General features: G+C 65.8%; 1 protein-coding gene across 3 annotated transcripts in view; it reads left to right on the top strand.

The window, feature by feature from the left end:
• Positions 1 to 269: 269 nt before the first annotated feature.
• LOC115335550 (coronin-7-like) overlaps positions 270 to 16,019 on the top strand; it is a 39,542-nt gene continuing 23,792 nt past the window's right edge. For 2 of the 3 annotated variants that reach the window (XM_041120208.1, XM_030001391.1), the window contains exons 1-7: positions 270 to 405; positions 3,978 to 4,074; positions 4,372 to 4,446; positions 6,231 to 6,301; positions 6,682 to 6,865; positions 7,510 to 7,586; positions 9,056 to 9,106. In XM_041120208.1, coding sequence (XP_040976142.1) covers positions 346 to 405; positions 3,978 to 4,074; positions 4,372 to 4,446; positions 6,231 to 6,301; positions 6,682 to 6,865; positions 7,510 to 7,586; positions 9,056 to 9,106 — 615 coding nt within the window. In that variant the 5' untranslated portion in view covers positions 270 to 345. Of the gene's footprint in view, positions 406 to 3,977; positions 4,075 to 4,371; positions 4,447 to 6,230; positions 6,302 to 6,681; positions 6,866 to 7,509; positions 7,587 to 9,055; positions 9,107 to 16,019 lie in introns of those variants that run through there. The other variant, XM_030001393.2, reaches the window with a different exon arrangement.

The raw sequence follows: 16,019 nt of genomic DNA, 5'->3' as shown, positions 1-16,019 counted from the left end.
ACCCCGAGTCTCTGTGGGAGGCAGGGAAGGAGGCTGCACCACCCACCCCGGGACGGTCGTCCCCGGGGTGGCTCCTACGCCGGGGGTCAGCCCCAAGGGCGGGAGGCTCTGAGGAGGGTCCCGGCGAGCCGGGGCGGGGGTCTCTGCCCCGCTCACGGTGCCCTCGCCGGGGCGGGCACGTCCCTGCGCTGGGGACAGCCGGGGACGCGGGGGGGGGGGGCGTGTCCAGCGCGGAGGGGCGGGGCTAAAGAACAAGGGCGTGTCCCGGGGCGGGGCCGGCGGCGGCCCCGAGGCGGGCGGAGCGGCGCGGCTGGGCACGGCTCGGCTCGGTGCGGCCGGGGCATCATGAACCGCTTCAAGGCGTCCAAGTTCCGGCACACCGAGGCCCGGCTGCCCCGCAGGGAGGTGAGCGCAGCGGGACGCTCCCCGCCGTCCGGTACCGGGGTGCGGGGGCGGCGGGGCCGGGACTCCCGGCGGGCGGGGGCGGGGTGGCCCCGGTAAGGCGCGGCTCCGGGTCCCCGCTGCTGCCGCACCGCCGGTATGGCGGGGTCGTACCCGGGTCCCCCACCCGCTGCCCGGTCACGGTACGGCAGCGTCGCCCGGGTGGCCCCTCCTTGGCACCCGCCGCTTCCCGCCCCGGCAGCCTGTCACGGGGTGCTCTGCAGCTGGGTGCCGGCGGGGAACCCCAGCCCTTCCCGGGGCGGTGCAGACCCCCCACCCCACCCCGGGCCGGGAGCTGCTCCGGTGCAGCCAGTGCCGCTGGTTTGGGGTACCCATCCCGTGGCAGCAGGGAGCCAGGCTGTGCCCCTTCTGCTGCCAGGCCCCGGCTGGGCACGGCTGGCACAGGCGGTTGGCCCCCGGTTTGCGCTGCCCGCCGTCCCAGCTCGGCTCGGTACCTGGCCCGTGCTCAGCCTTCCCCAGGCAGCGCCGGGTTGCCCGTGCTGGCCAGGGAAGTGTGCACCCTGAGCGTGAAACGCCGGGCCCCGCTTCTGCCGCCCCGCTTCTGCCGCCCCGTTTCTGCCACCCCGCTTCCGCAGGCAAAGAGGAAGCGCTGGGGCCCCGCGGGATGGTGCTGAGCTCCGTCACCCTGCCTGCGAGCTGTGGAGCTCGGCACCACCGAGGTCAGGCAGGTCTGGTGGGTCTCGCTGGGCTGCACGGAGCCATGTGGTGCCCAGCTCCGGTCTCTGCCCCACAAATAACCAGCCCCAACCGTGCTGAGCATCGTGATCCATCTTGCCTCATGAAGAGATACTGGGTCAGGGATGGGTTGTGCTGGATGAGCCACATCGGGGAGCGTTATCAGGACACGTAGCCCTTCCAGGGGCTCCCCGAGCCAGACACCCTTTGCCCGGCATCTCCGCAGTACCGTGGCCGTGAGTGAGGCTGCCGCTGCTCTGCTGCGGTGGAGGTGGGTGGTGGGATCCTGCCCGGGTGGCTCCCAGCCCATGGGGCAGACAGGAGCTGGCACAGCTGGAGCAGAGACCCTGCCGGGGATGGTCCCATGTGGGGAAGGGACAATGCGGGCCAGTTGCGTGGTAACCAGTCGTGCTGGGGTGGCATGCAGGTGTGCGAAGCTGGTACCCTTCAGCATAGGCCATGTGGCCAGAAGCAGAGGGCTCAGGCTGGACGGGTGATGCTGCTAAAAATCATTGTGTCTTGTTGCCTTTGAAAAGAATTTGGGGGTCCCCAGGGCCACCAAAATGTTCATCTCCTAGCCCTTGGGCGTCAGCACTCTCCTTCCCCATAACTTCCCAGCCAAGCCGTCCTTGTGCCAGGCTGGCCTGTCCTGCGCTTGTACGCCTCTGCAGACCCGGCGAGTGCCCGAAACATCCTCCTGACCTTCAGCTGTAGGAGGGGATGTGGTGGCTGCTGCCGTTGCACCTGGCCTCAAGTATCCCACCATCCCCACGGTGTGCCAGCCTCAGCGTGTCTGCAGAGCAGATGGCAGGTCGCCGAAATCTCAGCCGGCTAACTGTTCAGCTGCGAACCTCAGGGTGCAGATTAGCTGCTGCTAATGGCCGGCCCAGAGAGCGTGCATGTCTGTGCAGTGTGGGTGCTGGGACGCCTGGCCATGGGGGGGTTATGGCATTCTCTAGGCAGGGACATCCCTGCCAGGGACCCGATGCCAGGGACATTGACTGCCCTGGTGTCGGTTCCCATGGTGGGCGAGCTCTGCAGGACGCTGAGGGATGGTGTGCTCTCGCCCTGGTGTGCAGGGAGGTGTCTGCTCTGCCTCCGGCAGCCTGCACCGGGCTCGGCCCATGGGACGTGGCCTTTCCGAAAGACATTTCCCATCCAGGAGTGAAACGTGTCCCTGGGAAGCGAGGCCACGTCACCCAGCTCTGTGGGGCAGGGGGTGGGAGGTGGACATCTCATCTCCGAACCCATCTCGGGTGTCACAGCGGGAAACACTGTTCGTGTCCCCAGCCGAGCAGAGCAGCTTGTTTACGGAGGCGAAGGCAGACACTTGACCTGGCCGGATCAGGAAGCACAGTGTAAACATGAAGGATCACATCTGAGTCGCTTCTCCCCGTCAGGCAGCGTCTGCAGGGCTCTGCTGGCAGAGGCGCCCTGAAAGCTTGCGGTTTGTTTTAGGGACGTAGCCAGGATGGTACCATATGCTTTACCAGCCGCCCTGGCACGCTGTGGGAAGGATCATTTCCCCGAGGGCTCCTGCCTGTGTGCAGGGATGTTGCAGGGCCAGGATGGACCAGCTCAGCGGTCCCTCTGCGAAAAATTGCAGTACTCCCGGATGCTGGGAGCCAGATGTAGCTGGTATCCTCCATCGCTGCAGGACCAGTGCAAGGTGATGGGACACAGATTGTGGAACCCTTCCTCCTGGGTCTTGCTCATGCTTCGGACCTGTTCCCCATCCCCACTGCAGCCCCCTGCCCACCCACTGGGTGCAGGGAGAGGAACCTCCCTTTGGCAGGAGAAGGGTTAACAGGTCTGCCACCGAGCAGGCTGCTGTGACAAGGACAAGAGGAAGTGCTGCAGGCACCGCTGCTCTCTGTCAGGCCTCAAAAGGAAGCCGTGCAAGGAGAGGAAACCCAGGGCTCGGTCCTTTTGGGGCCACATATGCAGCTCCCTTCCCTGCAAAGGGCTTTGCCCTGCTTGTGGGGTATCCACCACTCCGGACACCTGCTGCAGCTCTCTGTGATGCTGGTGGCTGCCAGTGGGTGTACAGGCATGGTGGCGGCCATAAAACACCAGCTGTTGCCTTTGCTCAAGGGTTGGACTTGGCCCTGGGTGTGCCGGAGAGCTCCTGGTCCTGATGGCCACTTGAGGTCGAGTGTCTGTGTCACCCGGAGCAGGTCAGGCTCATGCCTGGGCATCCCAGTGCCCCACAGGTGCAGTGCTTGGCCATGGAGTAGTAGTGGGAAACACTGCAAAGCAGGATTTTGGTTTTGGAGCTGTAATGAAGTTCCTTGGCTGCGTGTCCATGCGGGAAGCATGCTGCCGGAGGCGTTTATCTGCCTTGGTCAGCCACAGTCTGACCCCATGGTTCTTCACAGCCCGAGAGCCTTTGTCCCATCCCAAATTCCCTGACATCAGTTTATCGCAAAGTCCTCTGAGCCCTTCCCACCGCGGGAGAGCGCAGGGCTGGGACGGTTTTGGGGAGAGACAGCGCTGGGAGCTGGGATGCTCCTGACTCCTGTTCCTGGCAAAGCTGGCCCCAAAGCCTCCAGCCCCGGTGAGGGGCTGCGCTTTCAAGCAGGGAGCGTGAGCAGCCACGTTACCCCGGCCCTCCCAGAGGACAGGGCCCTGCAAATGCGCCTCTGGCATGATCCCGTTGGTATCAGCAGCCTCCAGGTAGTGCCAGGCCCATCGTCATGGGAGCTCTGTTGGGCCTGAGGGTCTTTAGCGATGCTGTGCCGATGCTTCATGGTCTCCCCTCCAGCCGTGCTCCAGCCACGGCATCGGGCCCCTCCAAAACAGAATTGTCTCCTGACATGGGTTTTCCCTCTCCGTCCCAGGCCTGGATCGGGGGTATCCGAGCGGGCTCCATCACATCCTGTGGGAACCACGTGAAGGCCAGCTGCCGCTGGATAGCGTTCAATGCCGAGGCGGCAGGTGAGACACAAGGGAGGGGGTGCCGAGCGTGGCTGGGGGGGTGGGATGGATTTACCCCTGTGGGCCCTGCGGGGCTGGATGGTGGGTCAGCCCCACAGACCCCAGGAGGCACGAGGGTGAGTGGAGGAGGCTTTCCCCAAGTTCCCCCAAAGGTGCTGACAGTCCCGCACCTCTTGACTTGCAAAGCTGGGTGTCCCCCCGCTGTATCCCAGGCTGTGGGGGTTCCTGGGAGCGTCTTGTGGGCGATGGGCAGGCTGGCGGGCAGCTGGTGACCTGCTTCTGTGTCCTCTCTTGCAGGTGTGCTGGGCATCGTGCCGCTGGAGTGCAAGGATGGAGGCAAGAGGACCGTGTCTCAGCTCTGCTGCCACTCAGGTGAGCTGGGCGTCTACTGGCCCCAGTCTGGTTTGTCCCATGCCTCCGCCACGCTCTGCACCGGGGCACCAAGGAGTCGGGTACCACCTCCCACCTCTGCAGGAGGTGTTTGGCCCTGCGTGGGCTGTGCGGAGGGGCTCAGGTGCTGAGGCCTGGCCCGGGATGCTGTGTTGGGCTGTCTCCCAGGGGAGGGGCTGGGGGAGACACTGGAGTCCCCAGGGACCGTCACCCACGGGCAGGGTGACTCTGACAAGTCTCGCTTGTGTGCGAGGCACAAGCCGACTGCAGCCACCCTGACCATGTGGGGCTCTGCCAGGCTGGGCTTTTGATAAGGAGCTGAATTGATCCACTTCATCTCTCCAGCTGCAGCGAGGTCTGGACACGTAGCTCTTGCTCACGCTCTTCCTCTAGCACACCCTTCCCAAGTTACTCGTTGCACACCCTGAAGCTCCCAGTACACCCAGCGCCGGGCTGGCGCTGGAGCTGGGGACGGCATCACTGCGGGTGTACCCGGCTCCAGCAACGGGAGGAACAGGCCGGACCGGTGGCCACGTGGCCCTGAGCAGCTCTGATGTGGGCAGAGCGAGTGCTGCAGGGGAAGAGGCGGCTGGCAGCGTTGCGGCTGGCAGCGTTGCGGCTGGCAGAGGACCATGCGCCCGTGGAGGCGGAGGGCTCTGCCTCCTGCCCGGGCACGGGGAAAGAGCGGTGGGGACCTCAGGGTACCCCTCCCCTGGTGTTGGAGCAGCAGTGCCAGCCCAGGGGGCACTGACCACCCATTTTCTCCCCCAAAATTGCACCAGAGCAGCAAGACAGGAGCCGGTCCCAGCGCCGCCTTCCTGCGTGCGGTGCCTTGGCATCGCTGCAGGACCGCGCAGCGTGCCCAGCCTGTGCTGCCTCCGCCCGGCTTGGTCCCTGCCCCAGCGGTGCGGGGCTGGGCACAGGGAGCTGCACCGTGCTCGCAAGCAGGCCAGCGAGCTCCGCTGCTCCTGGGGGAGCGCTGGAGGGGTGCACGGGGAGCCAGCACAACATTAACGGCTTCTTAATGAGATTTAGCACGAGCCCTTTGAAGCCGGCTGTGCCAGAACAACGCCTCCAAAGTGGGGAAGGGATTTTTCTCTCGTCCTGGGGCAAATGCAACAGAGTGAGCTGCTCGCTTTTTCGTGCCTCCTGGGCCTGTCCCTCCGCAGCCTCTTGGAAGTAGAAAAGTACACAGTGACCTACTTTCCCAAGCGTGCCAAATGCATCTGAGGGGCTGCTGCTGATGGTGCCAGCCTTCCTCCCGCAGGGCCCTGCTGCCGGAGCCGCGAGGAGCGTCCCTGCCGCCGGCGCGCCGAGCCGGGGCGTTACAAAGGGAGCCTTGTTACCAGCACAGCCCCAGCTGGCCACGGCCTCGCTTGCCGGCATCCGGGCCGGCACAGATGCCCTTGTGCTGTTCATGCTTTTCCCTGTGCCTCCTGGGGATGTCTGTCCTGAAATCAAAGCCAAACCTGGGTGGCGGTGGGTCAGACGGAGAGATGCAATTGCACAGTTGCTACCTTTCAGGGCTCCCGTGCCCCGCCAAAAGGGTGCGAGACCCTGACGGACAGCGTGGAGGGGCTCAGGGTTTCGCAGCAAAGCTGAGCTGCTCCAAAATGCCTTGGTGGGGCTGGATCTGACCCCGGCTGCCCGTGCCTGCCTGCACATGTGCGTGTATGAAAAGAGTCAGGTTGGGGAAGAACAAAGGCGGGCAGACACGCTGTCTGCAGGGGTAAGGTGAGGACGAACCTCTGCCCTTCTCCTTCCAGATGTGGTGACGGACTTTGACTTCTCACCCTTCGATCAGCTCCTGCTGGCTACGGGCTCTGCTGACGAGATGGTGAGTGTTCGGTGCCAGGTGTCCCAAGGGGCACCCTGTGTCCCCCAGCGTGTCTCTGGGATTCACTGTAGCGCCCGGGGGAGATGGAGCCGGAGCGATGGGAATAAGAGGATCCTGGGGAGGAGGGTGCCAGCCGTGGGGAGCGGTGTGGGACGTCCCCAGGTTGTGGGGGACAAGGCAGGTGGTGTCAGCCGCGGATCAGCCCTCTCCCACCCGGGATGCCCACAGCTCTGATCCCACCGAGCTGCGATGAGGGGTCACCTGGTGTCCTCGGGGACCAAAGCCTGGAAAAGCAGCAAGCCCGGGTCAAGCGCTGCCGGCACCCAGCCAGGTCTGGCTCGCCTGCCCGGGGACTGACCCACCTCTTCCTGGGGCTGCAGGTGAAGGTGTGGCGCCTGCCCGAAAGTGGCCAGGACATGCCCAGCAATGCGGGGCTGACCCTGGGGCCCGGAGGGGGTCCGGTAGACATGCTACAGTTCCACCCCACAGCAGACGGCGTCCTGGCCAGCGGCGCAGGGAAGCGAGTCACCATCTGGGACGTGGCGCAGCAGCAGCCGCTCACAGGTAGGCATGGCCGTGCCTGCCGGCTCCTGCCCGTGACACGTATCTCCACCATGCTGGTGCCTGGGCTCAAGCAACAGGCTCAAGTCTGGACCTTGGCGTCACTGAGCAGACAGCACGGGTGGCTTTTTGGGCAGGGAGCACCGCAGCCCCTCACGCGTGTGCAGGGGCCCGCTGATGTAGCAGTGTAAAAGGCTCCTGTACTGCCCAGGTTGTCTGTAGCAGCTTTGCTGAGGATCCCCTGGGGTGACAGGTCCCTCTCCCTGCGTGTCCCAGTGCGTGGGTAGATGTGGGTCCCGTGGGCTGTTGCTGACCAGCCTTGCCCAGACAGCAGCTAACGCGATGGGGAGAGGAGGCTGGGCGGCAGCGCGGGGGTGTCAGCACCCTGTGGCTTTCCCAGGGCTCCTGCCCTTCGGATCGAGCTGTCAGCGGTGCGGGGATGCTCCCGGCACGGACGCGGCAGCGTCCCGGTGGGTCCTGACACTTGCTCTGGCTAACACCGGCTCTTCAGAAAGACCAGATCATTTTCCCTGGGAAGCGCTCCGGTGCTCCAGGGTGGGAAAGCGACGGCTCCTGCTCATACGCCTGCCTCATCGGCGGGAGGAGCCCTGCCTGATCCCGGTCCTGATCCTGCTTTCCTCCCGCAGCCCTGGGCTCCCACGAGGACCAGCTGCAGAGCCTGGCCTGGAAGCGAGACGGCCGCCTCCTCGGCACCTCCTGCAAGGTGAGCGGCTCGCACGGGCGGCCTCGCCGCGGCGCGGCCGGGCTGGCTGCCGGCCGCGCCCTGGTGCCGGGGGACACAGGGTGACCCCGTTTTGGGGAGAAAAGGGCAGAAATGGGGTCAGCGAGCAGGGCCGGAGCCGAGGAGGACGGGAGCGCTAGATGGCGCCTGCCGCTCGCTGCCGGCCACGCTAGCGCGTGGGTTGTGCGCAGGCCAAGCGTGCAGGCCAAGTGCGCGGGCCGAGCGTGCAGGCCGAGCGTGCAGGCCGAGCGAGTGGGCTGAGCGAGCGGGCCGAGCGAGCGGGCCGGCCAGCTGAGCACACGGATCGAGCGTGCAGGCCGAGCGTGCAGGCCGAGCGAGTGGGCTGAGCGAGCGGGCCGGCCAGCTTGAGCACACGGATCGAGCGTGCAGGCCAAGCGTGCAGGCCGAGCGAGCGGGCCGAGCCAGCGGGCCGGCCAGCTGAGCACACGGATCGAGCGTGCAGGCCGAGCGAGCGGACGGGCCTCCCTGCTAAAGCGTGCAGGCAGAGCGAGCGTACGGCCTGAGCCAGCAGTGTCCCCTCCGCGTTAAGCGTGCAGGCCCAGCGCGGAGGCTAAGCGTGCAGGCCAAGCGAGCTGCCAGGCCCCCGGGCCGTGCATAGAGGCCGGGTGAGCGGGATCGAGCGTGCAAGCCCGGCTGAGCGTGCAGAACGAGCCCGCAGGCTGAGCGAGCGGTCGGCCCCCCTGTGCCGAGGGTGGAGGCTAAGCGTGCGGGCTGAGCGAGCAGGTGGGCCCAAGATGGAGCGTGGAGGCCGGCCACGCGTGCAGACTGAGTGCGCCGGTTAAGCGAGCAGTTGGAGCCCCATACCAGGCGTGCGGGCTAAGCACAGAGGCTAAAACCCCAAGCCGTGCCGTCTGGGGTGGGGGTCAGCCCCCGAGCCGTGCCGTGTGGCCCCCAAGGCCCGCAGCATCGCTGTGCCGTGCCATGTGGGTCTAGCCGGCACAGTGTACGCGCCCCAAATAGCACCCCAGCAGCAAGGCTGGCACCGGGGCGTCTCCCTGCTGCCTTTGCACCCCAGCCAGCCCTTTCGGAAGGGCATCCCGCGCCCTGTTTGGCTGTGGGGTGCCAGGCAGGAGGGTCTCGCTCCCCTGCCCACAGGATGCTGGGGAGCGCTGGCAGGACGACATCCGAGGGTCGGACTCCAGCCCTGGCTCTACTTTGGAGGCTCCCCCCCGCTTCTCTGGAAGCAGTTTTGAGGGTGTCGGGGTCCTGGTGAGGCTGTGGGGTGTCCTGGAGGTGTGCCCCTACCTGTGATGTGGGGCAGGACCTGGAGGATGCTGTGCAAGTCGTCCATAAGGGCAGGCGCTGCAGGAAGGAGAGTGATGAGCAGGAAGGAGGGGGGCTACTCGATTCAGCCTTCTGCCTAATACAGCCTGACATCCCGCTGGCCCTGGGGTCCTTAACCCTCCTCTGTTTTCTTTTTATCTCTACAGGACAAGAAACTGCGGATCTTTGACCCCCGAGCCAACCCGACTGCCTCCCAGGTACTGTCCCTCCCGGGTGCGCTGGGCAACGTGGTGCAGGCAGCCCTGCCCGACCGGGGTGCCTGCTGTGGGGTGGGCTTTGTGCCCCAAAATGTCCCAGCCCTGGCACAACGTGGGAGAGGTGCCGGTGGCAGGGGCTGAAGGCAGGGGGAACGGGGCTGCCTCCTCCTCGGCCCCAGTGGAGTTTGGCATGGGGGATCCCTACCCTCCTGCTGGGGCCGGCAAGCTCCCCTGGTGCTGGGGCTGTCTGCCTGCGGACAGCAATCCCGAGCCCTGCAGGCAGCGATCCCGAGCCCCGTGGGCACAAGGGCTGTGGTGGGACTGTGGGCTCCCAGGCTCTGCACCGCCGTGCAGGAGCTGGGCAAAAGGCTCTTGGGGATGAGGACCTGCCAAGGGTGAGGGCTGGGAGGCTGGATCCGCACAGCTCAGCAAATAACAGCGATTAGGAAATAAGTAGAGGACTTAAGCCTTGACGTCGAGTTTAAACAGCCTCTTATTAGAGGCTTCCTGTGGCTTGGGGGCTCTGGCTGCCAGCGGCTGCCGTCCCTCACTGCAGAAGGGGCTGGAAGCCTTTGGGAGGGGAGGGATGCAGCGGAGAGCAGGGCGAGATGGCTGCAGCGGGCTCTGCCACTTCTTGCGCCTCTCCCGCCCCTGGCGCGTGCGTATCCGTGGGCTCGGGAAGCCGATGGCCTCCGGTGCCCGTGCCTGGGCATGGTGGCAATCCCGGGCACCGACTGGAGGGAGCCAGTGCTCCAGCACCACGCTGCACCGGGACTCTCCTGCTGCCAGCTGCCCCTGGGTAGAGCCTGGGCGCTGAGCTCCCATAAGGGCCCTGGGTGCTTTTTGCAGGTACGAGTAGTGCTCTGACCCTTCAGGCAGCCTTATAAATACAACACCATAATATATAAATATAAACTCAGCGGTTCCACGTGCAAGTGAGCCAGGGCAAAGTGCTCCCAGCACAGTGGCCCCCACAATGCTCCCCTGCTCTGGGTGCCACTTGGTGTGGCTGCAAGGTACCAGTCTCTGCTCCCACATTCGTCCTGCGCCTATCCACCGATGGCCCCAGGCGCTGCTCCCCTCCCCGCCTGCCCCCCGCTTCTCCCCCTGCCAGACCTGTCGACTTGTATAACGGCGTTTCGGCAAAGCTGCGAGCACGATGGGCTCGAGCCAAGTCTCCTGGGGAGGGTGGACTCTGTCTCGCTGAGCTATTAAAAATAACGTGTGAATGATGGTGGCTGTTCAAAGCAGGCAGCTCACTTCCCTCCACTGCCGTCTGATCCAGCCCCGGGGCCGGCGCTCGGGGTTTGCCAAGAGAAATATGCACCTTCGCTGCCGCGGCCGAGCGCTGCCGTGCCGCAGCCCTAACCCCGGTCGGCTGAGAATTGATGAAGATGTTTAGTCTTGGAGAAGTACTGTGCTGAAGGGGAAAACTTTAAAATGCCATAAATCTCTGGAAGTTTGCACAGGGCTTGCTTAGCCAAGAGGAATAACACTCCTGTGTTTTGTTTTTTCTTTTTTCCCCGGTTGCTGGAGGGCCGGGTTATTTGGAAAAGTTCCTTCTCCCCCGGGCCAGCGCGGTTACGAAACCGGGTGATGCTGGGGCCGCCGTACCGTGCCAGCACCTCGCGAGCTCCCGACTTTGAAGTCACCTGTTTTTTTGCAGCAGTGAGCGAGGTGAGCGGTGCGATGGGTTTTCCAGCTGGGCTGGCCCCTGCGGCGCCACGGGCTGGGCTTCCTCCGCAGCAGGCGAAGGGCTCAGGCTCGGCACCACCGCTGGCTCACCCCGGTCCCTCTGCAGCACATGGTGCCGAAGCCGGCCTCGGCAGAGGGCTGCTCCTCTGGGTGGTTTTCTTAATTTGCCGAGCCTGCCTCATTAAACTGTTCCTTTTTTTAGAGCAGGGGGAAAGGGATGAGAAGGAGCTAAAATAAGAGCCTCGGGGAGGAGGGGTCGCCGCCACGGTGCCGTGATGCCCGATGCTGCTCTCAGGTCTTGTGGACGCAGCACGCGAGGGGCTGGGGACCAAGGGTGGATGGCGAGGAAGGGGACTGGCAGGCTGCCCACTCCCTGCGGCCGTGCCCCCGGCAGGGGCCTGAGCCCCCCCATTCCTGGTTACGTCCATGGCAGCTATTTTGAGCACGTTGCGGCAGCGGGTAGGAGCGCGTGACACAGCGAGAGCGGCGTGGCCAGGGTCTGGCTGACCCTGCAGGGTGGCTCGTACGTACCCAAGGCCATCATTTCCCTTGGGAGAGCAGTGGCCTCATCCTGCTGGACCCCCAGCCGCTCATTGCTGCGTCTGGGCTGGAGCAGGGAGCTGCAACCGCAGCGGCCCCTTTGCGAGCATTAGGGCTGTGCTTGCACCCCATTGCTGCTCGGCGCGCCTCCTCGGTGCCCCTAAACCGGCAGAGGAGATGCCAGGGCCAGCCCTTTGCTGCAGTGGGTCCTGCCGTGCCTCCCCGTGCAGGCGCGCTCCCCCTGCCTGGCTGGGTCTGGCTCCAAGTGCCGCTCTCCTTCTGGAGAGGTCCCGTGAGTCCTGTCCTCTGCCTTATCCCCTCCCAAGGCCGCGCTGCCCCGGCCGCAGCCTGCCCTCCCCTCCCACGGGTGCTGGTGGTCACCCCCCTCGCCTTGACCCTCTCACTGGAAGCGAGTCACATCCTCTCCCTCGTGGCTTCGGCTCTACCGGGGCTCAGTGCTTCGCTGCTCCTGCCCTCGCCCACCCCGCAATGCCTGGGTAAACCCCACAAACCGTCCCTCCCGTGTCCCGCTGGGGACACCGGTGTGGGGGGACAGGGGACGGTGCTGAGCAGGGGGTCGGAGCACTGGGAGGGTGCCCATATACCGGCTGATGGCCCCGGTGGGTCACCAGGACCAGTGCAGGGCAGCAGTTTGGGTACGGCGGGGGGTACTAAGGTGGCTTCTCTGCTTGCCCACTCCCCCAGCCATCCTCTCCTCTGGGTCCTGGCAAGTTCCTGGGCTGGGTGCCCAGGCTTCCTCTCCCTGGGGCTAGTGGGGGCAAGATGGGCGCACAGCACCCTGCCCGCACACCGGGCTGGGGTCTTGCCTGTCCTCTAAAGCAGTATTCTCCAAAGCGGGGTGCACACAGCAATCCATGGGGGTGCAGGGGAAAATATTAGACCTTTGTCTGTACGTGCATATCATTTATACATCAATCAATATACATCTGCTGGGGGAGCATCCTCAAAAATATTTACTGATGGGTGTGCAACAAAAACACTTGGAGACGCTGCTGGCAAGAAGGGAGGTGGCTCATGGGAGCAGAAAGCTGCTACATGGGGGGGGAACATCCCATGCCATGTGGGCATGCGAGCCAGTGCCCCAATTTGGTGCAGCAGAGCCGTGTCCATCGGACACGGCATTGCTCCGGGCCGGCGGCGTGCGGAGCCGATGGGCCGCATCCCACCCCCGCGCGCTTGGGCGAGGGGCTGCACGCATCTGGCCGGCACCTGGCTCCCATTACGGGGCCGGGGCGGGCGCCGCCAGTGCCGGGTTGCGGGGCCACTGCCGAGCACGGCCAGTGTGGGATGGAGAGGAACCGGCTTCGTTCTCACGAGAAACTTCCCTCGCCGGCGGTTCAGCGGGACCGGGGGCGAGGGAACGGCCGTGCGCGCAGGACGAGCGCACGCTCCCGCTCACGTTTTAATGAGCTCTGTTTTAATGAGTGGGACCGGGGCTGAGGGCGCCTGGGGACAGCTGGGAGGGTGTCCCCATGGGTTTGTCCCCACCGTGGGTTTCTCCCCCCACCTCGTGGGCCATGCCGATGCCTGGGAGCACCCCGGGGCTCGCAGCCCTCCAAGCACACCCAGTGCGGGGCAGGACAGTGCTGCCCCCCCCTGCCTATCGTCCCAGGGGCAGGAGAGGGACTCCAGCTTCTCTCCCAAACCGTGGCCACCATCCCATGGGCCACATCAGCCCCCGCCATGGTGGGAGAGTACGGCAGGGAGAGGGTCTCCACGGGCAGCGTGGCCGTGGAGGCAGGGCGATGCTGCGGCGAGGTGGAGATCCAGGCTGGGGTGACCCGGCTGTGCACGCAGCCAGGACCCCACGGGCCCCGATGTGTCACCTCTGCCCAGGAACCGGCTGTCAGCCCGGGGCCGGTTGGGGACTGCTCGTTGGGGAAAGGCGCATTAGGACATAGAGAGACTTTTAGCCTTCCTCCCCCCAACCCCATCGGCGCGGTATCCCACGCTGGGGTCACCCCGGGGGTACCTGACTCCCAGCCTCGACAGCAGCTTCCTCCGGGCTGGGGGAAGGTCCGCAGCATCCCACATTCCCAAGGAGATCGTGGGAAGCTTTGAAAAAGTTGGCCTGGCTGTGGGCTGCCTATTTATAGCACCGCGCGCTCGGCGCTCTCATGCTTCTGTTCCCCAGCGTAGCTGCACGGGACTGTTTATATTTCCTCTGCTCTGCTTCCCCCTCGGCCGTCCTTCCCAGGAATGCCACTTGGTATGGCAGACATGGGGAAGTTGATGAGGATTCGGGATGAGCCAGCGACATCACGAGGGATGCGGGCACGTGGGGGCACCGGCTCGCCTTCGCTGGGTGCCCTTCCCTCCTGCTGGGGACGGCCTCGGCAGCTCGGCAGGGTGCGGGCACGAGGTCGCAGGTGGGCGCTTCGCTTACCTGGGGCTGGAGTTCTGGGACGGCATTTCGGGAGCCCCCCAGCTTGCTGCCCGACCTGGGGCTCCTGGCAGGCTCATAAAAGGGCAAAAGTGGTTTGGGGATTTGATAACAGCCTCAGAGGAAGGCTTGCGGGGCCGGTGGCTGCAAGAAGAGATGAGATGCAGGAGAGGAGGGATGGGTGCTGATGGGTGCTGCAGTCTCACCAGCCCATGTGGCCAGCGGGTCCCCCTTCGGCTGCCCAGGGAGGGAGGTCCTGCTCCCAGCCTGGCCCCATGCCTGGGCATCCGTGCCAAGGTGGGAGCCTCCGCAGCCACAGGGGCTGTCCTGGTGGGAGCCTGCTCGCCTTCCTGCCGTTGCTGGGCTGGCAGCATCCTCCGGGACAGGGGCTGGATGGAGGCAGAGGGCTGTACTGGCAGTGGGGTGGGAGAGGCAGAGCCTGCACGGCGCTGACGGTACCCAGCTCCCCAGGGCACCACGGCGATGCTGCCGTGGCCGGTGGGATCAGGGAGGTGGCATGGGCAGGAGGGGGGGACTCACCCCAGTCCATCCCCACCATGACACAGACACCCCACACCGGGCACGGACCAGTGCTGGCAGCGTGACGGCTACCGGGGCATCACTGCCACCATGTGTGGTGGCTGGGATCCCTGCGCTCCCCTGGGGGCAGGTGGCAGCTCAGGGTCTCCCCAAGCTCCGGGCAGAGACCGGGAGCGGGGCTGGCCTGGGAGAGGCTGCTCTGCTCTACTGCCCAGCTCTGGAGTAACCGGGATTTGGCAGCGGAGGGAGATCACTCACATTCTTGTGCCGGGAGTGGGATGCAGTGCCACGGTTAACCCCCTCGGCTCCCCAGGAAGCCGTTCCCCCTGCCCCCCCCGCTGCCTCGTGGGGTTTGGGGGGAGCGATGGCTTCCCCCACGTGCACGGACCCATCCTTTCGGTACAGGGAGGAGGTGTCTGTCCCCGGAGCCCGCTGCAGTGCCCTGGGCTGGGGGGACCCTCCTGCCCTGGCACCCGCTGGCAAAGGGATGGCTCAGCCTGACTCTGGTGCCTCCTGCACCCACGCAGGTTGCTTCCCACGGGGGACAGATGCCTGTGGTCTGCTAGCCATGCTCATGGTCTGCTAGCCGCAGGGAGGGCTGAGCTGTCCTGGCCCCTGCCAGCCACAGGGTCTCCGCCAAGGGCAGAGCTGTGACCCCCCCCCCCCCCCCCCCCCCAGCTACCTCCCACCCCTCCAGCCCCACGGCTCTGCCCTGGGCTCCCCATCTCCAGCTCTCCCTGCCCTGCATCCCGGCTGAGGGTAACTGCTCCCGCAGAGGCAGGGATCACCCTGGGGATCACTCCGGTGCCGGGGCAGTGTTTGCTTTGTGTCGGGCTCTCCCAGGCAGCCGAGGAGCCGAAGGCGGTCGCTCCCTGCGGGCAGCTGTTACCAGCTCACCCGGCCCCAACGAGGCATCGCTGCCAACAGCTGCATCCGACATGCCGGCCGTGCTCCCCAGCGCTGGCCCCCCCACAGCCCCCTGCAGCGGAGCGCTCCAGGACCGTACCGGGAGCAGGGCTGGGGACCCCCGCTGTGGGTACCGGCACCGTACCCCAGCCTGCGCTGGGAGGGATGGGTTGAGATGGGGAGAGGGACGGTGCAAGGAAACCCCCCGCATGCAGCCGATCCGGCTCTGAGGAGGGAGCACAAGCTCCCCCCAGCCCGTGCTGCCTAAAACCAGCTGGGCTGGACCCACACAATGGGTTGGAGGAGGCTGGGCTGCCTCAGTGCTGGCGTGGCCAGGGAGCTGGGAGGCCTCCTCGGCTCCCTGCGTGCCGGCCTGGAGCTGGTGGGCTCCTCTCAGCCTGCCAGGGGGGATGAGCAGCTCAGGAGGGATGCCTGTCCCTTGGGCTGCAGCTGGTCCCCTGCTCCAGGGACACAGAGGGGTCCCAGCATCACCCTGGGCTGGGTGCCAGGGTCTCTGCCAGCACTAGGGACCCGCAGCAGCCCCACGGCCACCCCAGGGCTCTCGGCTGACCTAACCACGCTGGTGTCCACCGTCGGTGCCGGGCCACACCGCCCCGTCCCTGCCAAAACCCTCAGCACCAGGGGAGAGGACACGGGGCAGGAGGTCCCCAGGGACCCTCCCGGGACTGACTGTCATCTGGTCCCGCACGCTCACCTCTGGCAACATCTGCACAGCCAGGTGTCTGAGCCACCACCGAAAGCAGAGCGCCCCAGCCTCCCCGCATACTTGCTGCCATACGTACCGCTCACCCAGGATGGAACTAATGC

This window comes from Aquila chrysaetos, chromosome 25 (assembly GCF_900496995.4).
Source record: "Aquila chrysaetos chrysaetos chromosome 25, bAquChr1.4, whole genome shotgun sequence".
NCBI classification, from domain to species: Eukaryota; Metazoa; Chordata; class Aves; order Accipitriformes; family Accipitridae; genus Aquila; species Aquila chrysaetos.
The sequence above is the reverse complement of the archived record's forward strand: the minus strand, read 5'-3'. Positions and strand labels throughout refer to the sequence as shown.